Here is a 25410-nt window from a genome sequence, read left to right on the forward strand (position 1 = left end):
TCTCCTCGCAAAACTTCGCACAGAGGTAGGTGATAAGAAGAGATTGCCCCGGGGGAGTGGGGGATCTAGATCCATACCTTACCTCCTACCTCCTAGCTACATACATGTTGGCTACTTGACGGTAAATGACGGATCAAATGTCCAAGGTAAGATAGGGTAGGTACTGTACCGTACTGTAGGCTGTAGCCTGTAGGTAGAGACAAGACACGTTATCATCATCATCATCATTGACCATCATAGATTCACGGTGAGAAGTTGAGGGTGGTGCGTTCGATGATGTAACCCTACCTAGGTACCTGACCTTGTAGTCTTGGAAGAGTCCAGATAATGTGTGTTGTGTGTTTTTTTTGGGGGGTGTCACCAGCTCAGTGCACCATCTATACCTTACCCTACCTACCTACATGTACCTACTACCCAAGTGATCATGTGGATAAGACAACTTCGCCAAAAGAAGGAGTAGAGTTGAGCAATCTCATTCAAAAAGCCAGTCGCTTGGTGTGACTGTTGGTATCGTGACGCACCAATTTCAATCTATTCCAGACGCAATCTTGTCCTCCCGCTCGTCTTGCGACAACACCGTTTCTTTGCCACCCCCGCCGTGTTCGCCGTCCCATCTATTTCGCTAAAACTCCGCGCCATAATTCCCCAGAAAAAAACATCTAATCAAACTTCTATCCGTGGCCGTTTTTTCATTGCCCTCTGCAGTCATTACGTTCACACATCTATCATCTTGCTGGGGTTGTGCTGTGAAACCGCAGACACCGCGGAGTGAGGATCAAACAATCTGTGAGTCCTGGCCTCGTGCAAGCCATTTCAGGCGCCAGGCAACTACACCAGCCCATCGTCGCTATTGCTGTTCAGAGTCGATCAGCAAGATCGTTACCAGCTTCACTTTGTCTGGCACTCGAGTTCCCGCTGTTGATGCCACTGCTGGGGTTCGAGATGTCCTTGATGTCCCGGACCTGATAGGTTTGGTCTTTCGCAGCGACCATGGGGACAGGCAATTTGCGCTGGGCACCATCGCCAGCCTCCATAATTTCAGAAATCCTGAGCCCGCTGTGTTGAGCGGGTACGTACGGCTGCAGTCCATCGGCTGACGGTTCCACCGGCGCCAGTGCCGGGGGAGGCTGATGCGCCAGAGAAAGATGGTGCAGGGTTGGCAGTTGCACACCATTGTGAAAGTACTGGGGTCGTAAACGAGGCGAGTGAGATGGTGTGGCGAGTGGGGTGTGGTCAGGCGTGGGAGACGCAGATGCATGGGAGAAGGAGGGTGAAGGTGGCGCCGTGGATTGCGGAGAACCGGGGCGTGACTTCTTGTGCGGCCGATGATCATCTTCGTCGTGCGAATGCGATCTTGACATGGGCTGTGAGGTCGGATTTGAAGAGTAGTGATATGACGATAAAGATGGCATGCGTCCCGTGTTGTACGAGTGGTGGTACGTCGTATGTCTGGTGGGCAGCGACAGATGTGCGTTCGGGATTTGCGCATTGTTTTCACGTTCGACCTGTGACGCGGCTGTGGCTAATAGGTTGATGCCTGGTCCTGAGGCATAGCTGCTTCCTTGCGCCGGACTGAGATCACCACTGGTGTTGCGCGTGATGTATGACCCAGGAGTACTGTGATACGTGGACGCATAGCCATGTGGTGGAGAGACGTTGGGCGACGTCAGCTGTGAGCTCGGAGCAGATTGAGTAGCCTTCTGCACCGGAGGCGGCATTATAGGGTTCACGGGCGGCGGTAATTGATGCTGTTGCGGATGGTGCTGGGACGGAGGCTGCTGTTGCGGTTGCGGCGGTGGTTGCGTTTGCGGCTGCGACTGTTGGTGCATCACCGGCGGAGTTTGCATTCCATTGCGCAGCGGACTCTGCTGCAGATAGTTTGGCGTGTTGAATTGAGTAGGCTGCTGGTTCATTTGGTTCATCTGGTTCATTTGGTTCATCTGGCTCAGCTGGCTCATGTGACTGAGCTGCTGCATTTGGTTCATCTGATTGAGTTGCTGCAAGTGGTTGAGCTGCTGGAGTGTCGAGTTGTCGTACATGCCAGCCTGCATTGCGGCGGCGGCTGCTGTCGCTGCTGCCACATGCTGCTTATTGCCGCGTCTCGAGTTGGGATTGTTGTGGATACGCGAGTGCCGCGTGAGCTCGTCAGATCTGCTGAAGCGCTTCGTGCAGCCTGGGAATTGGCAAGCGTGCGGCTTCTCGCCCGTGTGCGTGCGGATATGTCGCGTCTGGTGCTCCAGACGGTGGAAGGCCTTGTCGCACAAGGGACACTTGTACGGTCGTGGCAGGTCGGGGCGATGTTCATCTTGACTCTGCATACTGGGCGCCACTGCGGGCATGGTCATGGTCGAGCCTGCCATGGACGTTGACGCTGGCGGCGTGGTGCTGGTACTGGTTGTGTTGTCGGTGACCGGTGCAACTGATGAGGACGCAGGCGATGTAGCGGTGTTGGGAGTTGCCGTCTCAGAGCGCGGATGTTGCTGAACCTGAGGGTGCTCCGGGTTCAGCAGCGAGCTAAGCATGTGAAGAGGAGAGCAGCCTCGCTTGGCTGGCGCGAGATGTTATACGGCTCCCGCACACACGGCAATGAGCGATGTCGTGCACCGCGGATCTCTGCGGAGGTGACGATTGGCAAAGGCCCGGATATAGTGTGGTTTTGAGCGAGAGACGGATGGTGGTGGTGGTAGTGGTGGAGACGGTGGTGGTGGTGGTAGTGGTGGTGGTGACGGTGAGGGTGACGGCGGTGGTGGTGCTCGAATGCAGCAGTGGACGGAGGCAGCGCGGGCTGGGGTAGTGAGAGGAATGACGAGAAGGCAGGAGGCGTGCGCGAAGGGAGACCGAAAAAGCGTCGGCGATGATGATGTGCCAGAAAAACGCAGTGTTGTGGGGGTGGGCGCAAGGATGGTTCGACAGAACTCCGGCCTAGCATACGGATCGTGGTCTCGGACGATAGGGAAACGAGGCCAAAAAAGCCACTGCTGCAGGTCCGCCGTGGCCGATGTGGATATGCTTGGGAAATACCAAGGCGACCAGCCGTGCTGTGTCTCCCCGCGGGAATCCCCAGATTGGTCCCCTTCTAAGGTTCTTTGTCCGCTCTCTCCGGCCAGGCCTTGTTGGCAGAGCGGGATCTTGGCGAGGCGGCGCCGGCAACAGGAGGCAGCAGAGTCAAGACACTCTCGCTCGAGACCGGTTTGAGGCGAGCAGCGGCCGCGAATGGGGACAGCTGTGCACTGTGCACTGTGTCGCAGCAATTTGTTGGCACTTTGTTGACCAATATCCCTTGCGCGCGCGCGGGCGTGCGCGCGCCTCTGCCCGTAAGGCTGAGAGACAGGCCGAGATACACCGAATGATATTATCGAGTGGGTCTCTAATCCGCCAGACTACTACTACTGTCATTCCGAGTGACGAAAGAGAAGAAAAAAAAGTTGAAAGGATGAAAGGCGCCTCTCCGGCGGCCTGCAGAGTTTTTCGTTCTCTTCATCTCATCATCACGACGTTCCCAACTTTTACAGCAGCAGCACACAGCTGCCACAGCTGCGACAGCAATGACGAGGCTGTCGCACCCCCCAAGTCCCCATCATCCCAATTTGCCAAGTGACAAGACGGACCGTGGGCGCACTCCGCAAACGGTCGCAACCTGGTGAATTATTACCTACCTCCTAGTCCATTGGAGATTTGCTGAGGACTCTCAGATCACTGATGAGGCGAAGTCAGCGGTCAAGTCTGATCCCCCAAGGCGTGCGGTGTGCGCTTGTGGCCCCGACAGGGATTCACGATAAGCAGAAGTTGAAAGGCAGCATGTGCAAGTGCCTGGTCTGGTGCATGTGAGCTGACGCCAGGAACGCCTCCACGGGATGGCGTGGCAGGGTATGGTCTGGGGACATCTTCCAGTGGTCGTCGCCCACACAATCACATACATACTACTGCGTCCGGGGAGCTCATCCGAAGCCGTCAGACAGGGCTTGCCCGTCACAGGAGTGCAGAACGTGCGATCCTTCAATTATTGCTCGATAGCTTACGGTTGGTTGATACAGCGGTCCTCGACGCATGCATGCACTGCCGTGCAGCAGCAGGAGCAGCATGAGCATGTTGTTACAAGTTCCAGCACCCTGTAGGATTGATTTGTACCCAACTGCTTATTTGCGTTTACAGAAATGGCATTTCACAATACGATGTCATACGGGGCCTATCTGCTCTTCAGCTGCGCGGGAGATACGAAGCCAGAGATGCACGGGCACGAGCTTGCATGCTTGCTATCATATTCACGGCAGTTCTTTCTCCAGAAAATACGTACATATATTGGCTTCTGCAATGCGGTATACCGACCCAGGCCTCTGGGGCCGGATTCTCGAGCTACCTATCTTATGCTGTGATGCACCTGCAGGTCATGCTGGCATGATCATCATCAATCATCATCATCATTGTAGGCGATCATTTCGAATGTTATTTCTGTGATCATGAGGCTGAGGTTGTATCGAACACGCGCCGGCTAAATGAATACGGAAAAATACACTATCATGTGTATACCTTACCTCGTCACTCGAATCAGGGGTAGTCCAGTACACTACTAGTCTACCACGTCCTACCCCATCGTGAAGGAGCCCTCATCTTTTCTAGAGGAGGCGGTGACACAGCAGTGGCACATTTTTTCATTGTTTGGCCGAGCGGATCGCTGTGGGTGTGGAGAATGGAGGAGTGGTTGCAATACCTCCTAGTTGCTGGAGAAGCTGAGACCTCTGTGGTCACCGGTGCCAGACTCTACTCTGGCGGTCGCTTGTGATAGGAGGTACACACACACACACACACAGATGCTCTCTAGGTACCTATTCAGTCTACCGGAGTACTAAACTGGGATGAGTGGGTAAAACGTCTATGACCACAGTCACGCGATTGCTCCTCCTCCTACCCACCTCCTACCGAATGAAGTGATGGAAGACACAGCTACGCCTGGAACTCGGAGATGATCCGCGTAGATGCCTCCTGAACTGCCGAGGACGCGTCGCACCGCAGATTCATATTGCCGCACAGTCGCCGCATCAGCGGCGACGCGAACAACAAGAGTCATTGTCATGGATGAGCGGACAATACGAAAGGGTCGGAACGAGAAATTTTGATTGAGTGAGCATGATTTTTTGTCGGAATTGAATACTGCCCGTAGGCAATCAGATTATGGCAAAGCACGAAAATATGTCGGAAGCTCGTTGAACCCCACCAAGTGGAGCGTCCGCTTGACTTTTCCCCGTCTCCCGTCTCTCCCGCTGGTGAAGTGGATGAAGGTGGAGTCTCTCACAGTGCGAAGCTTTCAGAAAGTTAATTGGAAGCTTCAAGCATTCCATGCTCCTTGCACAGCCTTGCCTCCTTCCGCTCACAGCTGCCGGTCTAAACGACAAGACTCTCGGTTGTTTTTTTTTGGTGTTTTTTCCATTTTAGGGCGGTACTGCTTCTGGCTCTCGTTACGAGTACCCCATTGAGAAAGAAAGGGAGAGAGTAGGAGAGAGAGTGAGTGATCCAGACTGTACTCTCCTCCTCACCCGAGAGGAAGAGAGAGAGAGAGAGACAATACGGCACGATGTGGTTCCATATCTGAAGTTTATGCACACCAAACCCAAAAAAACCCTTCTTCCCTCTCTCCAGGTCTCTCCCGTCGCCAGGGCTCTCTCCATCACGCCACGTGTTCCCTCCTCGCCGGGAGATTCGATTGTGAATTTTGTGGAGGAGGAGGCAGGATTGCAGGAGGGGACCGATCCGACGAGGACCACCCCTCAATTTTCCAAAAAGCACGCGATAAGAAAAAAAAAAATGCTTGATCTTATCCGTCCACCTGTGGCTGTCTGTGGGCCAAACATGTCGAACTTTCACTCTCCCTTCCCATCCACTGCCACCCCCCTTGGTGACCTGGTATACCTGTATATGTATGATTTTTGAGTTCAGCATGTGAATACGCATACACGCCACGTCTTGTCACAAGCAAAAGACCACTATAAATGGAACACATGTTGTGTTTTGGGGCTGGCTTGAGTCAAGGGAAGGGGGAGGGGGGAACGTGTTGGATAGTCCCCAACGCGCGAAGAGGCATGCAGAGTCGAAACATGTATGAAGTGCGTTAACGAGTGTCATCAGTGTCGCAGAAGAAGAAAAAGAAAAAGAGGTGCAGCCGATGATGGTTCAGTTTGATCGTCGTCATCATTAACATCATCATCAATCATCTCTCTCCATCTCTAAACAAAACTATGTACACCTGCAAGCCCACCTACCCACGGCTGATGCCTAATAGCGATGCACTCACTCACTCTTTCCCTTCGGCAAAGCCACCCGATCGATGATGGATAGATATCTCACTCCTCGGCTAACAACCCAAAAAGTCAAAGAAAAAAGTCAAGATCATCTCTCTCTCGAAATTCAATTCCCTCTTGTCCCAATCTTCCACTCTTTTAATCTCTCACTAAAAACTCTCTTGAAAGCCACCAACCTTCTTCTACCTCCATTTGCGGAGGCGAAGTGCGGAGAAAGACGGGACGGAATGGAGAGAGAGTTTCAGAGTATGGGGTAGTAACTAACACTTGTAGTCTTGTAGTCTTGTACTAAAAGGTAACTACCAACTACCGTAGCCATATCTTGAATCTTTCCCTCGGGCAGTTTTTAGTTCCTAGTTCCTGTGATTTACCTCGGTTAGAAATATACCGGGGACGGAATCATTTTTGCCGGATTTGTTTACCTATTACCTCAGGTATGTAGATTGATTGATTGATTGACTGATTGATTCAGAATACATCCAACGTACATATACCTACCTTACCTACGTACCTACCTACCTACTACACTTTGTATAGAATCTACATCTAGCCTAGATCTAGGTAAGATACTCGTAGTCGAAGGAGAAGGGAGAAATTAGGTACCTTGGATACACCGATCAATGGGGCGACAGAGAGAGAGAGAGAGAGAGAGAGAGAGAGAGATGCTATTTCCGAAGCGCATAATACGCTCCCCCAAGAATTAAACCACGCCCATGCATTTTTCGTCATGCCCTTTCGCACGCCCCATCATACACTACGAGTGAACGAATACTAATCTTCCATCTCGACATCTCCGTTCTGCTGCGTGGCCTCCGTGCCGCCTGTCTCCAGCTCGCCATTCTCCACCAATCTGGTAAACTCAGAGTTCTTATTCTCCACGCTCTCCTTGCTGAGATCTCTCATGCCACCATTGTTCAACTCGTATCGGTCCTTGACGACTTCCTCCCTAAGGTGCCTCGTCTGTTGTCCCAGCTTCACACCTTCCTCCCCGCCTTGACGTCGGCGAAGGTCGGCATGAAAGCTTTCATACGTGTTTGCTGTGAAGAAAGTCTTGTAACTGTTGACTGCAACTCGCAGTCCCAATCGCTCTTCATTCTTCACGTCCAGGAAGCGTGCCTGGAATGCGTTCAATTCGTCATTCATGGTAGCCGAGAACGATTCGGCCATTGGATCTGCTCCCGACGTCTTCATATTACTAACGAGGAATGGCATGTCCATAGCACTGTGATCGACATCGATCGTGGGGTCTATCGAGGTATAGGACGCGATGTAGTAGCGCCACTTCTGCTCACGGTCCAGAGCTGAAAGACCATCATCAGCAATAGAATCTTCGCGCTTGGATACGAAGAACGCCAACTGCGACGTCTTTTGGTCCTGCTCGGCGGTCAGTATCAGTTGGTCGCTTGTTGTGACTGCGACTTACGAAGTCAATGCGGTACAGGTCATTGTCCTTGATCAACTTTTCAAACGCCTTGCGATAGTCGTTCTGCTGTTGTGCCGTGCTGTGCTCCTTGAGCCTGTCCTTTCTGTAGAGGGCGAATATCTCGGCAGATTTGTCTTTACTATCACCGTTCATAACGAGTGTGGCATCCTTGGCCAAGGTGGCCACAAGCTTCTCGAACGGATAGAGAGGGTATCCTGATTGTAAATAGAACCGGCGGAGAGCTTCCTCGACCTCCGCGAACTCGATGGTGCCGTTGAGCACATCCTCAAACTTCACTACCATTTGGCTATAGTAAGAAGCATTGTCGGAGATGTCGGAGAAGAAGTCACTTGGCATCTTGTCAATGAGACCGAGTTCAGCGGCCGGTCGTGCGGTGCCGGCGTCCTTTACGTTTTTCCGAACTGACGACTCCGCGCACTTGAGCTTGTACAAGCGCTCGTACAGCATGACGAACAGTCTGATGAAGCAGTACAAAGTGCCGTTAGCCCAGCATCGATACAGGCTTCGCAGCTGTGGCTGGAGTGGATTGACGTTCTTGCCATCCGCGGACAGATTGCCCTCGAGAGGGTGCTCCAGCCAACGGGTGGTACTGGCCTCTTTGATTTCTGGCGTCTCTGTGCTATCGATGGCCATTTCGTCGGGGTCAGCATTGGAACCAGCGTCTGGCGTTGAAGCACGGCTGTTTGATGCCTGACTGCCTTCCCGGTCTTGTCCTGTGAGCTTCCGCCCGCGGCTACCAGGATCCAACGCTGCACGCAGAAGGCCACCGTTCTTACCGTTGCCCTTTCGTGAGCCAACAGATGCCGCATCGTCTCCAGCAGAAGGCAGGTCATCGTCGAGCTCGTCGCTCCTCCTGTTCTGCAAGAGTGCTTGAAATCTAGTCGAGTCGATGCCGAAGAACAGTGGCACAAAGTCCTCGATGAATTTCGCCAACCTTGGGTGGTCAGTGTCCATCGAGGTGCGAACGTGTGTGAGCACAAGATGCGTGGCGTCCGCAAGTACGTCCTCGTCATCGACAGTGTATTCCAGCTGAGGCTTGCGCAACAGTATCGGGTCGGAAAAGCCTGCGCGTCTCATCTCCTCATATCGCACCATGATCTCGCTTTGTAGTGTTTTCGACTGGAATGCACGACGGTCCACGTTCTTCGCCTGTACAGCTTGATGGTCCAACGACTTCCAGAACATCTTTTGTGTTTGCTCGCGCCAGACCTTTTCCCACTCGCGTTGACCCATCTTCCAGGTCTCGAGGCGCTCCTTGACCCGGTTCAGCAGAATAGGAATGACCTGGTACGGGCGGTCCCTGAGATTCTCAATAACCTCAATGCCTTTCTCGCGACCATACAGTTTATAGATGACGCGCTTGTAGATAGTGTTACTTTGACCTCCAAGCCCCTCTGGTAACTGGTATGCTCTTTGCTCGGCGTCTGATCGTCTCCTGAGTTGTGTGGCAATGGGCTCGAGAAGTTGAATCGTGCGCGATGCAGCCTCGATGTTGAAGTCGTAGTCGTGTCGCTCTTCTTCTATCCTGTGGAGACCCTCTTCGTGAACGTTTTTGCGGTGTGCGATGAATCCACTGTCCTCAGATGCCCATGTTGGATGCGAAGCCCACTCGTCATTCAGCACGGCGTTGCAGAGCTCGTCGCGGCCGCTGCATAGCTTCTGGCGTTCTCTTTTCGGTAGCAGACGGTAGCTCGGTCCCAGGCCCCGACAGTTGCTCAGCATCACTCTGCCAGGCGCGACTCGAGGTTTGTTTTCGATGATCTGATCGCGCTCGTCGTGCCCAATCCAGTTCTTAAACCAATTCAGCAGGTCTTGATTGCCGCCAATAAAGGACTCTACCCGATAAAGGAGCATTCTGCGATCAATCAGATCCTGGGTAAAGAGATTGCAAAGCTTGAGGAACTCGTTGTAGACATTCTTGTTGCCAATTGCCTTCTTCGCTTTGTCAAAGAACGCCATCTCATCGCTAGTGGCCACAGAGGTAGTCGTGGGGGGAAGAGGGGCGGGCAGCGAAGGAATGAGGGTCGGGGACGTAGGAGGCTGTTCGTTTTTCGCAACAACATTGTTCGTCTTCGAACGCTTTCCGGGAGGCCCAGCCATGTATTGTGGTTTAATCGGCCCTGCCTGTCCAGGCACGTTATCCGGCGGACCAGTGCCCTGTCGCTTGCGCTTGTTGTCCTTCGAGGCTGGAGTAGGTGCAAAATTACCGACCGGTGGCAAGCCACGAGTGTGAGCAGGTGTGCCCATCTCGCGCGAGATGACAGGGCTGTTGTACATCCCATCGCCAGCAGTACTACGCATGTCCGACAATTGCGCGGCCTCTGCGTGCGCTCGAGCTCGTTCTGCGGCTTTGGCTTGAGCTGCAGACTCGGGCAGGAATTGCTTGAAGTCTTCAAGGAGGTCCTTAGCCCCCTTGAAGAGATGAGTAACCTGGCTGTATACGTCTTGAATCGGCTTCGATTCACGTTGATAAGTCTGCAGAATCTCCAAGAACTGCTTGTAAATGTCGGGCTGCGAGCTGAATCGGTTCTGTAAAGAAGTCAGTAAGTCGAGCGGGAGTGAAGTTGCGACGCCCGTGTCATTGTACCAAGCAACCGCAGCCACCAGAACGTACCTTGATCTTGTTCACATAACTAATCGCATGATTAAACTCAACCGGCCCACGTTTCTCCATTCCAGATGCATCGACGGCGATTGCCTCGGCGCTCTGCATCGGTAGAGGTGTAGCACGAGGCGAGATACCAGCAGGAAGTCCGGCGAGTGCACCTGCTGCAGTCACGCTTGCCGCATTTCCCAAAGACTGCATACCGCGCTGATCTCTGGTGTGTGCAGTGACAAGGTCTTCGTGAGCTTGTCTCCGCGCGGCAGTCTCCGCTGGCGACAGGTTCTGGTGGCCAGGTGCAACCGGACCTACTGGCCTGCCACTTGGAGAAAATGCCATCTGTGCAGTGCCGGGCTGAGGTGTGAAAGATCCTCCATCTCCGGGTCTATGGCCATCCGTCACCCCATTCCTGCTGGGTGCTCGTGGCATAGCTTGCACAGTCGTGCCCATCGGAGTTGTGACACGAATAGAGTTCGGGTCATTGTCAGCTCCACATTCGATTCTGTACCCAGGTGGCAGAAAGGTATTGAAGCCTTGAATGAGCTCGGGGTTGCCCGCAAAGAGGGTGCTCACTCTACCAATCACGCCAGGTGTATCGATTGCGCCGCTCTTAAAATCCTTCATAATATCGAGGAAGCGATTGTACACGTCTGGGTGGTCTGCAAATTGCACCTTGACTTGGTCCAGATAGCTCAATGCGTCGTTCAGAATCGGCTGCTGGCCCTGGCCCTGCTGTCCTTGCGCCATCTGCTGTTGTGGTTGCGGTGCTTGCGCGCCGGGACCATATGGAGCCAGAAGGCCTGGAGGCATCTGCTGAGGAGGTGGAGGCTGGCTTTGCTGCACGGGACCTCCACCAAACACATTTGGTGGTCCTTGAGGGGCACCGAGTTGGGGATGCTGCTGCTGCTGCGTCGCGTGGCCTACGATATTTGGGTTGCCTAGCAAACCATTGGGGCCATGAATCGTGCGAGGAGGAAGGGCGACTGGCTGATGCAGATGAGGTGGAGGACCTTGTTGAGACTGATGCAACGGGGCCTGCTCCATACGCTGTCGTTCTATCTCGCGATGCCTGCGGTCCTCTTCCTCTTTGATCTGGATATGCTCAGCTTCCCGCGCTCTTTCCCGATCGCGCTGTTCTGCCACGCTGGGCTGGCCAGTCACTTGACCGAGGCCTGGGAGCGCAAAGCCCGGACCCTGGGGTGGCTGTGGTGGACGCTCGTCGGATCGATGCGCCTGCGTAGGTGGTTGTCTCGGCGATTGCTGGCTGAGACCAGCAAGACTGGCGAGCGAATGTGGTGCAGAGTGGAAACTGGCGAAAGGGCCTCCAGGCGGCGGCAGGGCACTGGGCGCGTGAGGCGGAGATTGCTGTGGGTTATGCTGCGGCGTGCCGGGTCTGCGAAACACAGCGATGTCAGTGTCATATCGCAGCAAGTGTGAGGTAGTAAAGAGAAGATTGAAGGGCGAACTGAGGTGTTGGCTGGTTCGCTCTTCTCTGTTCACGCAGCTGGCCAAGCCATGGCGGAGCGCATAGCGCACGATGGCATAGCAGGTATGGGCATAGCTTACCCAAAAGGCGGGCCAGGTCGCGGAGGCTGCGAATGGCCCTGATGCTGGTTGTTGTCGTTCGCATGTCCATTCCCGCCTGGCTGGTGCGGCGGCGGCCAGCTGCGGTGAGGGCCTGGATCCATCTCGTGTACAGTAACGCGCTCTCCGTTCTAGCGGTGTTCAGAGCGTGTCTCGGGTATGCGCATCTGGGCGACAGGAGTAGGTATACGGTGTCTTTGTAGCTGTACGAAGCTGGAATTGCAGCTCGCGCGTGTATAGAGGTTTGCGCGCGGGTTTTCTCTGGTGTCGCGAGGCGCTTCAGATGGCTGCCAAATGAGAGGCGCTGAAATCAGACAGGTATGAGAGGATATGGTCGATGAACAGATTGCAGTCGGTCGACTACATCTGCATCGGATGTGAATTAGGAGGTCAGAATAGGTCGCGCGCAGCTTCAGCATGACGGAGCGACAACTTGGTTTCACGGGCTTCTGTGCCGATCTCGCTGCTTTTCGGCTTCCTCCACCTCACCATGGATGGGCACGCTTGATTTTCTTGGCCTTCCGTCCCGACCATACCTTACTTAACGGTTCCCATTATATTCACTACACCTCGTCGCTGAGAAAAATGTCCGCCAATGATGCGGGCTTCATAGCTGCCTTGGAAGAAGCCAAAAAAAGTTTCGCAGAAGGTGGCGTACCCATTGGAGCATGTCTCGTCGCCGCAGATGGCAAAATTCTGGGTAGAGGACATAACATGAGAGTGCAGAAAAGCAGTGCAATTCTGCATGTACGTTGATCGATAAGATATATCTATATTCGGTCTCATGTTTCCTGTCTGACATTCTTCCAGGGCGAAACCTCTGCGCTCGAAAATGCTGGCAGACTCCCCGCCTCTGCGTATAGAGGTTCAACAATGTACACTACCTTGAGCCCCTGTGATATGTGCACCGGAGCCTGTATTCTCTACAAAGTCTCGCGTGTGGTCATGGGCGAGAACAATACCTTTGTTGGAGGTGAAGAGCACCTCAAACGCAAGGGCATTGAAGTCATCAATCTCAAGAATGCAGAGGCAGAGCAACTGATGAAGGACTTTATCAAGGCGCATCCTGAAGACTGGTGGGTGATTATGCGAGGCTGATGTAGTCCCGATGATGAGCGCTTGATGGCTGACAGGATGATGTAGGTATGAAGATATTGGTGAGGACAAGTAGGTCTGTACATGTTCGAATTGCAGCCTGGAGACCGACGGACAAGCGTTGTGTCGTGCGTCTTCTGCTCACAAAGTCGTGCATGCCGATCGTACATGCGATCTCTGAATCCCTTCTCATCACATTGTTGCAAGCCATCTGAAAGAGTACCTTGCTACTATACTTGTGTCAGCATCCTGACTTCCATGACGGCTGCATATGCCCATCGGCATCTGTAGGCTGCTTGTTCAGAGGCCCGGCAGTTTGATGCTGCTGCTACCAGTCGGCGTGCAAGATGTTTCGTTCATGCATCTTCTGTTCTGCTGCCTTGATGTCGGCAACCTTCGGCATCTTTTCATCCTGGTGTTGACCTATAACATTGTAGTTGGCATGCGCATTTCACCATGAGCACTCGTGGCAAGTCATGATGAGCTACCTGATAATCTGTGGATCTCCTGGAAATAGAACTTGAGGTCGTCTGGGTTGACCCAAGGGGTAATGCCTAAAAAACTTCAGTAACTTGAATTTCACGGTTGCATACCAATCGCACATACCGTGGCCAAGATTGGCGATCCAGCCTTGCTTTCCACCTCCAAAGCCGGACACCATCTCTTCAACAACTTTCGTGATGGCCTCGTGTCCACCATACAGCACACCAGGATCTGCGTTGCCCTGCACCACCTTTCCATGCTTCTGCGCAATGGCATACGCCTCTTTGGGATCGTGCAACCAATCCAGTCCCACCACATTGTACTTGGTCTGGCAGAGCCGGTCGAGTGCATACCAGGCTCCTTTGGCAAACACAACCATCGGCACGACTTCCTCACCAAGCTCCTGTACTCTCTTAGGCAGATGATCGGCAATCCACTCCAGATAAGGCAGCGAAAACTCCTTGAACGTCGCGGGACTCAATTCTCCAGCCCAGGAATCAAACACCTGTACGATCTGCGCACCAGCCACGACCTGGTGCGCCAGATACTCCACACAGAGTTCCGCAATCTTCTGCAGCAACTGCTTGGCGGCTTCACGGTATTTGTAGATCCAAGTCTTGGTCTGTCTGAACACCTTTGTACCACCACCTTCGACCATGTAGCACAGTAACGTGAAAGGCGCTCCACAGAATCCATACAAGGGAACTCGTCCGTCCAGCTTCTTCCTCGTCAAAGTGATAGCATCGTAGACGTATCCCAGCTCTTTCACCACATCCACTTCTCGCTCCATGACCTCCTTGAACTGCTCATCGTCCGGGCTCTGCAGAGGGCTAGGAAAGTGAGGTCCTTTCTCAGGAAGCATAATGACTTCCATGCCCATTGCTTGCGGTATCACCAGGATATCTGAGAAAATGATGGCGCCATCTATGAGTCCTTCAAAACGGTCAATGGGCTGCAAGGTCAAATTCGAGGCGATTTCGGGGCTTCGGCAACATTCGAAAAAGTCATTTGTGCCCTTTTCGCGGTGGTATTCGGGCAGGTAGCGACCTGCTTGACGCATGACCCATATCGGAGGGCGCTCGACCTTTTCACCACGCGCGGCGCGGAGCAGAAGGTCGTTCTTCAACGGGGCGAATCCGTGTTTCGACATTGCTGCGGGGTAGTCTTGCGAGAATGGGGAGATGGAGGATGGACAGAGAAGTAGAGTGCGAGTACAAGTTGCAGATGAGAACAGGTCTTCGAAGCAGATCGGGGACGGTAGAGCAGGTAAGAGCCAAGTCAGCCCTGGTGCGGTCGTTTGTCCCTGTGGATGCGCCGAGGTGTGACGAGGCGTGGCGGGCGAGGTGAGGTTCGAGTGGGAGGGGAGAACAGCGGCATCGAAAATGAGCTGGCTGTGATCCAATACCTTCTTTACGTGTGTCTAGATCACTACCATCCCGCCAGAGAAGAGACACATCGTTGCTTACAATTTCTTCTGTATCACTAGAGAACTGACCTTTCTTGCAGTTTACTGACTGTGTTGGCGAAGGCTGCTATACGCGTCTACTACTGGCGGGCTCCTCACGCCCGCTGGGGGCGACCGCTAATCATTCCGGGCATCGCTGTCCTACTCGTCTACTGGTGAGAGCCGCGGATGGTGATTGAATTTACATGTACCTACGATCACTGCCCACGATATTACATGTATACAGCTGTGCGATACATACATCGATGATGCTTGTTGTAACTGCACATGGAGCGCCTCCGATGTCGGCGTCGAGCTTCAACCATACATATTGCTGCCAACATCAATCACGTAAACTGCCACATACAGTACACAACATTGAGCATAGATTGCTATCTTGAAATACTCCTCAGTACTCCATTAAAGCCTTTCTAGCGACCTCCAATAAGTATAAGGCACTCGAGATGTCCAACGCTGAACGTAAAGATCACTGGTCATCGGAAGCATACAATTCAGCAGCCGGCTTCGTACCAAAGCTCACCACCACAGTCTTCTCGTATCTCAATCCCCAAAAAACCGACAATGTACTAGACATAGGCTGTGGGGACGGCGAATTAACAGCTAAGATCGCCGACGCAACAACCGAAGGCCAAGTCCTGGGCGTCGATGCCTCACCATCCTTCATCAGAACCGCAAACGAACGCTATCTGAAAGACGGGTTTGGTAACGTGACTTTCGCTCTCCACGATGCCACGAAGCTGGAGACTTGTCGAGAAGTCGGAAGTGGAATTTGGGACAAAGCTTTCTCCAATGCGGCCATGCATTGGATCTTACGAAAACCCGAGGTCCGGAAAGGATTCTTTGCGAATGTGTTCAAGGCATTGAAGCCTGGTGGGTCGTTTGTGTTCGAAATGGGAGGCGCGGGAAATGTAGCCGAGATTCATACTGCAGCTACTGCAGCTCTGGTACATCAAGGAGGCATTTCTCTACAAGAGGCGCGAAATGCGAGTCCTTGGTATTTTCCATCTGTGGACGACATGACCAAGCTCTTGCAAGGCGCTGGGTTTGAGGTTGAGAAATGCGAGATTGAATATCGTCCTTCGAAGCTGACCCCGAAGCAAGCCGATGGGAGTGGGGGGCTGGAGGGCTGGGTGAAATTGATGTGTGCTGAGTTTCTGGAAGCTGTGCCGGAGGAGAAATGGGCGGTGGTCCTCAAGGAGATTCACGACCTGGCTGAAAGTGTTATTACGAGGGAGGATGGGAGTCAGTGGTTGGGCTATGTGAGGTTGAGGGCCATTGCCAAGAAGAGTAACAATGTCGATTAAAATACCTCTTCTAGATCAAGTACATGTAGTGCGCTCGTCATCTGTTTCCACGTAGACAGTTTTGGAACTCGTCGTGCAGCATGTTCGCATGACCATAAATTCTTGGCTGCTTAGTCATATGACTCGGTTCCACGCCAAGAATAGCACGTCTGCCGTCTTCACCATCAATGAACAATTGATCACAGGCTTCGAATGCGACAGGAACTTCAGGAAATAACATAGGGGGCGGGGACGCACTTACGGGGGAAGGGAAGAGGAAAGCCTAAGGTAGAAGAAGAAGATGACCGATGTCTTGGAAGGCTGCCCGCTGCCAAAGGAGGTAGCGGAGGCACTTCAGCCTTACATCAAAACCCGGCAAGAAGTCGAGCATGTCCGACGAGGACTGCAGGCGAGCTTTCCTGTCTCAACATTGGACACGGCTCGAAAGTCCTACTCTGAAACACCCGAGCCCGGTGGTCTCACTGGCGTCCGAAAGGCATATCTGCAAGCTTTACAAGCACATCGGGTCGCTCAGGAGAGGTACGATGCCCTCAAAACTGAACTCGAGCAGCTATCGCGGCGCGAGCCCACACCTGGAGGAGCGCAAGGCAACACAACAGCTTTCCTGACCGAAAGCTATGTACCACTCATTCGGCAACGAGAGAGGCGACGCAAGCTCGCCATAGTAGAAAAAACCTTGGCCAAGATTACCGCCGCCGGCGGCGACGCCGTCGTAGAATCATTCGACAAGGTAGCGAAGCGTGAAGTGGGAGAACTGCCTCACCCACCTTCCACATCAGGATATGCAGACCGCGAACTCGAATCAGATTATGATTTGACACGTTTAAAGAAAGCAATTCTGTCCACAAAGCGCGAACTCGAGGAGCACGAGGAACTTTCGGCACAAGCAAATGGCATCGCCGAGGGTGATATCAACCCACATGCCGATCTTAAAGCACTCCAGAAGACGCACAGTGAGCTCACAGCATGGATGGAGAACCAACTCGCCATGATCAGCGACGTCGACAGTACCAAAGACGGCAGTAGCAGCACCTATTCTGCCGCCGACAACTCTGCCGGCGAAGAGGCCGCGTTTTCCCTGAGTGACATCGAAAATCTCTACAAGCAGTATCTCGACTCGCGCCAACGACTCTTGCGAGTCGTATCCCACCAAGAGAGACAAGACTCAAGCCCCTCATCCTCACCAGACACAGCGCGCCGCCGTTCCACAAGTCCAACAACACCAACAACAACAACAACCACAACCCTCGACTCCGACCCCTCTCTCCCCGCCCCATCCGAACTCATCCTCCCCTACCTCTCCCGCCTAACTTCGACCAAACAAACCTCGCAATCCCTCTCCCAACAAACCACACACCTACGCCGACAACTCACCCTCGCGGAAACTCAAACCCAAGATATCCTGACCCGCTTAGCCGACGAAAGCCACTTGGTCCAACCCGAGCACCACCACCACCGCCGGAGAGGAGGAGGAGGTGCGCCTCAAGGCCAAGACTGGCGAGAAGCAGCCGAAGAAGCGCGCGAAGCGACCGTGAATATTGTCAAGAAACGGGTCGAGAGTGGGAATGCCTTTGCCGAGCAGGCGGTGCAGACTTTGGAGAGTATTCATGGATTGCCGGGGTGTGTTGATGGGATTTCTTTGGCAGGGGGGAAGTGAGGGAGTGAGTGTGTGAGTGAGAGAGGAGGGGGGGATGCGCGATGTAAAAATTTAAAATTCTTCTCTTTTTCTTCTTCTTCAGAAGAAGACGAAGACTTTGTTGAATCAGGCCGTACCTGTTGTATACATACTGTTGTTTTTTCACGTTTACTTGATTGAAAGGGATAACCATACCATGGTGGAGGAGGAGGAAGAGGTTGAAGACGATGGTGATGAATAAGAAGAAGCTAGCAACGATGTTATACTTGTCTGCTTCTCTGTTGCTAGGTAATCATCAAGTCCTTCTCTTTCCTTAGTCTCCTTTCCGCCCATTCTGTCCTCCTACTTGCGTGGTCGTCTTCGGAGGAGCACGGTATCCGAGGTAATGCAGAGTCTTCCGTTCCCCTGGACGCATACATGTACCACCTCAGTGGAGCTGTCTTTCCCCCGCTCTCAAGGAACAACAGGACTATCCGTAATATGCAGATAAAGACACCACTCTCCCCTTCCATTTCCCAAGTATCGCTTACAGTCGAAGATATGGACTCGATCCACCATTCTCGACCCCAACGTCTCCTTGTGCTGAATCAACAACCACGCCAAACCAGCTCCATTCGGACAACCCAGTGCAGCCAGGGCTTGGGGTGCTTCGATTCCAAAGCTCATGCCCGGCCATTCTCCCACCGCTTCGGCAGTCGGCTGCCGCGTCACCATTTGGAGAATCTCCTCTGTTTCGCAATTGGTGATGTTATGCCGAAACACATGTTCGAGGTTTTTGACGGAAATTCCCAGGTTGCGTTCGAGTATGGCTTGTTCGCGATGCAGGAAACATACATCACTCCAGTGTCGAAGAGGGACGATATCCTCTGGTGCGATCGGTAGCTCTTCCCTCTCGATAATTGATTCGGGACTCCAGTTTTCAAGCGCAACGAGGACGCCATCTTGCAGGTTGAAGAGAGTCTCGTATGAAGCCCATGTGGGAGGGTAGTAGGAGGTTTCTGTTGTGTGGGCAATGATGCCGCGAGTCCATGGCTCTGGAGTTTCTGTGATTTGAAGGTCGACAAATGCTTTTTTCAGTCCGTAGTCGTCGATGTTGGGAACAGCTTTGCTGCCCGTGGACGTCCAACCATAGCCCTGGAGCACTCTTTCCGCACTTTTGTCCGCATGAGGCTTGAAATCTGGCTCTGTCGGAGGGTCTTCGACATTGCTCTGCATCTTGCAGAGCAGCTGGAAGCCTCTCTTCGCAGCTCTCAGCCTCTGTTTGTCCTCTGCTGAATCTGGAAGGAGGGCGATCTCGTCGTCTGACAGCTGCATTGCCATGCCCACGAAAGGCACCCAACCACTTGCGGTGGTGGCATTGTGGCCATTGCCTCGCCCGTGAGAGGGTGGATCATTGTGCGCCTGGAGATCGGTCGTACTGAGAGTGCGCATGGCCATTTCGCTTGTATGCTGTGTAAGTCCAGCCATCAGAACCGCACATGACGGCAGGAATAGGATCGTGAACGTCGCGGAAAATGGCAGTCGTGCACGCTTCAATGTTGTCCATTATGGTCCCTATGGCGACGAAAGCCATGGATGTCGTCAGCTGCAGTCTGCTTGATGTGGTGGTCTCGACGGGAAGTTCTTCTGGAAAATGAGCAGCATCTACGAGATGATCGAGAGAAGGTGCCAAAGCGCGGCCGAGAGGAAGGAGGTGTAGACGGAAGGAGTAGTAAGCAAGACTTGTACCGATTTCACACCTCATATAAGCCCACCAGCAGCCTACCTGTACCTTACGATTTTCGCCATACTGTAGTCGTTGCAATCTCCTCTGTCCTCTGTCTCCGGGACAAAGCGACGGGTCGTACGCTTCTGTCCTCTCTCCTCTCCCATATCACGACAAAATCACCCTCCCCCTCGACCCAAAAGCCAAAGCCAACCAACCTCCCATCAAGCACAGTCCGCCGATGGGCGTCACCGGTCCCAAAAATTTCAAATCCTTATTCAAAACCAAAGCATAAATCGAGCCCGAGAATCCAATTATTCCCGCCGTAAAGAGTCCTTTGGCCCATACATTCTTTGGGGCGGCTTGTTCAGCGATCAGGAGCGCAACGGAGTGGATGAGCTGTTTGTTTGGGGGTTATCAAGGCATTGTTATTAGCGAATGAATCAGAATCTGTGTAGTATATCGTATTGAATGGATAGATGGATGGGATGTATATATGTAGTAGTAGTACTACTGCATGATATACTTGTATGTGTGAAGTTTGAGTGAGTAACTTGTCAGGAGTTATGTATACCCCTTACATACCTGATAATGAGCAGCAGTTTGCCAACTTGCAATCTTCTCTGGAGCAATTCCACGGCTTTTGAGACCTGTTGGCGGAAAGAAAAGACAAAAAGAAAGACAAGTCAGTCCTCTCCATTGGAATCGGCTGGTTTGTTCTTCGAGGTAGATAGTAGGTATGTCAGGTATGTACGTACCATGAGCCCCAAAAGCACCAAACGCCACCGAACTGGCTCCGGAGAGCGCTCCGACGATCCACCAGGGTGTAGACATTTTGTTTGTGCGGTGGTATTTGTTCTTGTTGTTGGGGATTCAGATGAGGAAAAGGTCCCGAATGTTGAATACCTGGTGTTGGATGTCTGAAGTCCAGTGGTCTATGAGATAGACGACTTAAAGGTCAGGTAACTAGGTTCGGTCAAGCAGAGCCAAGAATTTTCGGTAACTCTCGGATGGTCGAGCCCGAGATGCTGCTGTACAGTAGACAAGAGAACTAAGGTGTGAACTCGAGGAAGGTCAGAATATGATATTCGAATAGAAAGCGCATATAAGGTAATTCATAAAGTAGACACGTCAAGGACTACCTCGTCAAATAATCATATACTCATTTCATTCATCTCCATACATGTACTTCTTCTTCTGCTTTGTGCTGCCGTATTCTCTCATCATCATCATCATCATCGTAAAGTTCACCCCTTTTTTGCAGGAAATCAGGTAGAGCAGAATAATGTAGTGAACGTCTTTTTTCATCATATCATCCCACACATCCGCACGGCAAGGAAGTGCTGCTGCCCATGTGTGTGTGTGTGTGTGCCTCCCATATGCAACGCCTGTGCGGGTATCCTTTTTTCGTTACTGCTGCTTGAACGCTACAACTAACTCAACACAATTTGCGCCCTGCCTTCCTGATGATGCTGTGATTCTGTCTTGTCCGTCTTCGAATACATGGAATTCCATCTTCGAATCTCAAGTGGTATCCCCCGAGGCGCCCGCGCCCTTATTTTGCTTGCGTGCAGATTCATGCAATGTGCCTGTGGGTATACCACCAAGCGCCGTAGAAGAAAGGGGCTTCGCATTGCCTTTCCCTTTCAGGGGACTGCTGTGCCATAGCCGTTGGTGCGCACTGTAGGTAATCACTTCCGAACCTCACGCACGAAGAAGCAACGCACGGCTGCACGACTTGTGCTCTCTCTTCTTCTTGAGGAACATGGTCAGAAGTTGCAACTCCGACGTCTCGTAGGTCGCCCATGCTACTTGACGCCTTTCCGGCGCATCGGTAGTCGCAACTTGAACTGCTCACTCAACCCCCCTTGCACGCCAAAGCCCTTTCGTGCCGCACTTTGTAGCAGAAACATTCTTCTTGCCATGATTCTCTCGTCCAAATACAGCTCGAAGTCTAACAGGAAGCACATGGCAATCTCCAGATTCATGAGCTGCATGGTGCTGATGCCGCCCATCCTTGCCACTCGCTCTTGAGACCATTTGTTGTCCTCCAAGCTCTTTGCGGCTATCCTGATCGCCGCAAGACCGAGCCGGTGTATTGTGCGATTCGTGGCAGGTACGACCAGGTCGGACACGCACAGCTGGTGAATGTAGGCTGCGGCTCCCAGGTAGACTCCCGGGCTGTGCGGACAGTATTGATGGAAGCGCTTGAGGTACTGGCCCAGCGTGAAGGGCGGAGCGGTTTTGGAAAAGAAGCGCCTGGCGATAGCTTGATGCTGCACCGAAATGTCCTCCACTCCCGCTCCCACAACGACCATGATGGGCTCGTGAGGATGTGCTTCAGGACTGCCAATCTCGAGCTTAGGAATGTCCTGCGACGATGCAGTTCGTGGAATTGTGCTACTCGGTTTGCGCTGATGTCGCGGACGAGGGAACAGACCCGGCGTGGAAGGTCGCGAGACGGGCGGAGTAGGAGGAACATCGCCAGTGGTTTCGGAGAGTCCACCGAGGGCGTTGATAAGCATCTGAAGGGCTGCTACGGCCGAAATGCTGTTGATATCCCATGACTCGCTTTCCAGGTAAAGAGTCTTGTCGGACTTGGGTGAGGCTGTCGGGTTGAGAGGCGCGGCTGCTGCTTCATCATGTACATTGGGATCTGGTGGTGGAGGCGGCGAGCCTACTGGGCCAGCATCAACGACGACGAGTCCATATTCCATACCGTGCGTAGTGTGGGAGTGGGAGAAAGAGAAGTTGGTCGTTGGACAGCGGCCGAAGCGAGCTGTGAAGATCCTGTCAGGTGGAGTATGTCGATCTGGTCGAGATGGGCGGTCATGGGGGCATCAGAGAGATCACGATACAAAGTACTTGGGTGGTGATGGTGGTGGTGGTGTGGTCGAGGCTAGCTACAAGTACAAGTGGCTTACGTCCAGTCTCGAGTAGGGTACAGTGGTTGTTGTGGTGGTGGTGAATGTGTGCAACCCGGCACACTCGTAGAAGTTGGGGTCAGCATGTAATAAAGTACAAAGATATACGATCTGCCGTCGAGCTGTGTTGGCGGCATGGCATGCTTTAGGCCTTCAGCCAAAACCAGAAATCATGCAGTCGGCGGCGGAGTGGACGAGAGGTCCAGATCTGTGCCCTGCATCCTCGGAACATTTTTGTTCCCCTGAATTGGTCCAATCAACCGCCCCCGTTCGTTCGCTCCCAGTCTTTTCGTTTCGGCATATCACTCGCATCAACCACACCCGACGGGACATTTAACTTCTCTTGTTTCCCCTCCCTCGTATCTGCTTCCGCCGACATTATCTATCTAGGTACAGACACAGGGACATGCCCGATCCCACAACACCAGCGTAAGCATGTCTGTGGAGGACAGGACAGGATAGGACAGGACAGGACAGGACAGTGAAAGAGTATTGCTGGCCGCCCTCTCGAGTTGCAAGGCGGGCAACAGACTACCGAATGGAACTAATACCGTCATTGATGAGCATCTGAGACATATATGATGGGGGAAGGGAAGAGGGAGGGAGGGAAGATTGTCAGACTGCGGGGAAGAGCTTGGAGTGAAACTACTGCAAGTCATCTGCACTGCTCATTCGACCCGGTAGGCTGCTCCGGCTTCGAAGGTACATTGATGTTCATCTGCACAATCTGCGTAGGATGTTGCTTCAGAGAAAATGGTATGTGAAGGATAGAATGTACATGCATTCTCGGGGTATCTCATCATCATCATCGTCATCATCACAATTGTAGGATACATGTACTAAGCCTCCATCATCTCTCCAAGCCCTTTCCCCCAACTTCCCACCTTCACCTATACCTTTTCACTTTCGTCAATGACAACAGCACTCGCTCGTCGTCGATCCTCTGTGAACTTCTTGCGACCGAAGCTGCACAATTGAATCATCTCGCGCCAGAAGCCATTGGGAGGATCGACAAACGAAGCCTCGTATGCATCAATCGTAGGTCGTTGCCAGATGAGATCCGCTTCGCTAGCCTTGACAAATTTGGTCTTGTGAATGAGTTTCCACGAGATAAAAGTGATGGGTGCTATAAGCGTCATGAAATCGTTAGCAAAGCCTGTTTTGTGTCTTGTACCTAGGTACTCTCGATTACATGTTGTTTTTTCTTGGAGATTGGGACTTACCGAGAATCAACATGGCGTAATAGATGAAGAAGTTCTCCACATCGAATGGGTTCAGCGAGGTGTAGCCGTAGCATGTCACAATCATAATCATCCATGCCAGTCCGAGATAGGCGCAGTATGGCTGGCCCCATCCGTAGTATGGCAGGCTCTTCCTGTCCAGGCCTTGCTCTTGGGTTGCCTTGTAATAGAATATGAAGGTCGTGCTCATCACGATGTAGGTGATGACACCGCCCGCAGTCACCAGATTGATAAGCCAGCCCAGGACTTTTGCAGATCCATTTCCGACTTGCAAGAAAGACAGACAGGGAAAGATCATGGTGATGGCAAAGGCGAACAGTGGAACACCATTTTTGGTGCAGTAGCGGAGGAAAGCTGGTGCGCGACCCTCGAGGGCCATGCCGTACAAGGAACGTGTCGCACAGTATGTGTACGTGTTACCGGCAGAAAAGATGGAAGTGCAGAGCAAGGCGTTGACCAAGTGAGGGAGTCCATTGATCCTGAGATTCTGCATGGCGATCACGTATGGCGAGGCAGAGGCAGTTCCGCCACCGCTGGACTTTCCAGAAACGATGCCCACAAGAGTCGGGTCGGTATAGGCAACAACGATACCACAAGCCAGGGCGCCGCCAATGAAGAAAATGGCAAACCGGATGTACATGGTCTTGAAAGCGCTCTTGATGTAGGTGCGTGGACGCTTGGCCTCGGCTGCCACCATGGAGACGTACTCGGGGCCAACGATAGTGAAGGATGCAGACCAGAGACAGGCGAGAAATCCCTCAAATCGTCCAAGGCTGCCCTCGGAACGATACTCGGCAACAGCGTTGGGGGAGTTCCAGTTGCGAAAACCGTAAGCGTCACGATCGGGGTTACCGCCCACCTGTAAGTCCTGTCAATACGCGAGTTCGAAAAAAGAGTTCATAATACCTGGCAACATACCATTGTCACGAAAGTGAAGGCAAAGAGCATAAAGATCAAAACAACCTTGCCACCTGATAGCCAGAACTCGGCTTCACCATATGCCTTGACTGCAAGACAGTTGAGCAAGCCATAGAGAATGATACAGGCGACAGGAACAGCCCAAGCTGGAATATCCGAAGACCAGAATCCCAGCACCGTAGTCAAAGCCGTAATCTCAAAGGGAATGAGCAAAGCCTCGTATAAGAAGAAGTTCCAGCCCGCCATGAATCCAAATGCCTCGTCGACAAAGTGACCTGCGAGACGGACGAACCCACCCGAGACGGGATACAAGATGGTCATTTCAGCAATGCCATTATTGACCAGACCGAGAAAGATGGCATAAATGGCGTATGCGAGGAAGAGAGAGCCGGGTCCGCCCTTTGCAAGAGCACCACCTGGACGTGATGAGTTAGCATGTATGCTGGAAAACGTGTTCGAGTCAAGTTGATTGTCAGGTTTTTCATATATCATACCAATAGAGACGAAGATGGCCGTGCCAATGGAGCCACCAATGGCAATCAACTGAATCTGTCGATTATCCAAACGACGATGAAGCGCATCGCTATTCTCCACGACTTCGCCATCGGCTGTGGTCACGATAGCGTGGACATCGTCGGTCGCATAGGTCGGGATCTTCCTTTCACCCGACGACAACGACATGGCGGCCGTAGTGACTGACGGTGATATGTATGGCG

At 52.7% G+C, this 25410-nt stretch overlaps 10 protein-coding genes across 10 annotated transcripts; 3 read left to right on the forward strand and 7 right to left on the reverse strand.

The window, feature by feature from the left end:
- Nucleotides 1-337: 337 nt before the first annotated feature.
- On the reverse strand, nt 338-2724 carry SEPMUDRAFT_148917 (uncharacterized protein). Its single transcript, XM_016905225.1, has one exon. It carries the CDS (start codon nt 2520-2522, stop codon nt 858-860), a length of 1665 nt encoding a protein of 554 aa, XP_016761822.1. The 5' UTR covers nt 2523-2724; the 3' UTR covers nt 338-857.
- Nucleotides 2725-6958: 4234 nt separating this feature from the next.
- SEPMUDRAFT_148918 (uncharacterized protein) lies at nt 6959-12323 on the reverse strand. Its single transcript, XM_016905226.1, has 4 exons — nt 11906-12323; nt 10352-11732; nt 7717-10266; nt 6959-7667 (listed from the first exon to the last, which is right to left on the reverse strand). Exons 1-4 carry the CDS (start codon nt 12025-12027, stop codon nt 7065-7067), a joined length of 4656 nt encoding a protein of 1551 aa, XP_016761823.1. The 5' UTR covers nt 12028-12323; the 3' UTR covers nt 6959-7064.
- A 158-nt stretch (nt 12324-12481) lies between these two features.
- On the reverse strand, nt 12482-14707 carry SEPMUDRAFT_125420 (uroporphyrinogen decarboxylase). The gene is made up of 4 exons (XM_016901984.1): nt 13625-14707; nt 13067-13572; nt 12734-12999; nt 12482-12670 (listed from the first exon to the last, which is right to left on the reverse strand). The coding sequence occupies exons 1-2, from the start codon at nt 14649-14651 to the stop codon at nt 13493-13495; spliced, it is 1107 nt and encodes a 368-aa protein (XP_016761824.1). The 5' UTR covers nt 14652-14707; the 3' UTR covers nt 12482-12670; nt 12734-12999; nt 13067-13492.
- Nucleotides 12509-13021, forward strand: SEPMUDRAFT_42868 (cytosine deaminase; the record flags this gene model as incomplete). The annotated part of the gene is made up of 2 exons (XM_016908875.1): nt 12509-12670; nt 12734-13021. The coding sequence occupies 2 exons, from the start codon at nt 12509-12511 to the stop codon at nt 13019-13021; spliced, it is 450 nt and encodes a 149-aa protein (XP_016761825.1).
- A 629-nt stretch (nt 14708-15336) lies between the features above and the next one.
- Nucleotides 15337-16270, forward strand: SEPMUDRAFT_132949 (S-adenosyl-L-methionine-dependent methyltransferase; the record flags this gene model as incomplete). The annotated part of the gene is made up of 1 exon (XM_016902527.1): nt 15337-16270. Exon 1 carries the CDS (start codon nt 15410-15412, stop codon nt 16268-16270), a length of 861 nt encoding a protein of 286 aa, XP_016761826.1. The 5' UTR covers nt 15337-15409.
- A 200-nt stretch (nt 16271-16470) lies between these two features.
- SEPMUDRAFT_148919 (uncharacterized protein) lies at nt 16471-18162 on the forward strand. Its single transcript, XM_016905227.1, has one exon. It carries the CDS (start codon nt 16551-16553, stop codon nt 17925-17927), a length of 1377 nt encoding a protein of 458 aa, XP_016761827.1. The 5' UTR covers nt 16471-16550; the 3' UTR covers nt 17928-18162.
- A 9-nt stretch (nt 18163-18171) lies between these two features.
- On the reverse strand, nt 18172-18662 carry SEPMUDRAFT_148920 (uncharacterized protein). The gene has a single exon (XM_016905228.1). It carries the CDS (start codon nt 18618-18620, stop codon nt 18360-18362), a length of 261 nt encoding a protein of 86 aa, XP_016761828.1. The 5' UTR covers nt 18621-18662; the 3' UTR covers nt 18172-18359.
- A 796-nt stretch (nt 18663-19458) lies between these two features.
- On the reverse strand, nt 19459-20534 carry SEPMUDRAFT_148921 (DUF423-domain-containing protein). Its single transcript, XM_016905229.1, has 3 exons — nt 20370-20534; nt 20197-20261; nt 19459-20010 (listed from the first exon to the last, which is right to left on the reverse strand). The coding sequence occupies exons 1-3, from the start codon at nt 20443-20445 to the stop codon at nt 19780-19782; spliced, it is 372 nt and encodes a 123-aa protein (XP_016761829.1). The 5' UTR covers nt 20446-20534; the 3' UTR covers nt 19459-19779.
- A 177-nt stretch (nt 20535-20711) lies between these two features.
- Nucleotides 20712-22561, reverse strand: SEPMUDRAFT_148922 (cyclin-domain-containing protein). The gene has a single exon (XM_016905230.1). The coding sequence runs from the start codon at nt 22326-22328 to the stop codon at nt 21420-21422; it is 909 nt and encodes a 302-aa protein (XP_016761830.1). The 5' UTR covers nt 22329-22561; the 3' UTR covers nt 20712-21419.
- A 768-nt stretch (nt 22562-23329) lies between these two features.
- SEPMUDRAFT_64902 (amino acid permease) lies at nt 23330-25398 on the reverse strand. Its single transcript, XM_016909695.1, has 4 exons — nt 25189-25398; nt 24695-25110; nt 23759-24635; nt 23330-23661 (listed from the first exon to the last, which is right to left on the reverse strand). The coding sequence occupies exons 1-4, from the start codon at nt 25373-25375 to the stop codon at nt 23426-23428; spliced, it is 1716 nt and encodes a 571-aa protein (XP_016761831.1). The 5' UTR covers nt 25376-25398; the 3' UTR covers nt 23330-23425.
- Between the last annotated feature and the right edge of the window lie 12 nt (nt 25399-25410).

This window comes from Sphaerulina musiva (genome assembly GCF_000320565.1).
Source record: "Sphaerulina musiva SO2202 unplaced genomic scaffold SEPMUscaffold_4, whole genome shotgun sequence".
In the NCBI taxonomy this organism is placed as follows: domain Eukaryota; kingdom Fungi; phylum Ascomycota; class Dothideomycetes; order Mycosphaerellales; family Mycosphaerellaceae; genus Sphaerulina; species Sphaerulina musiva.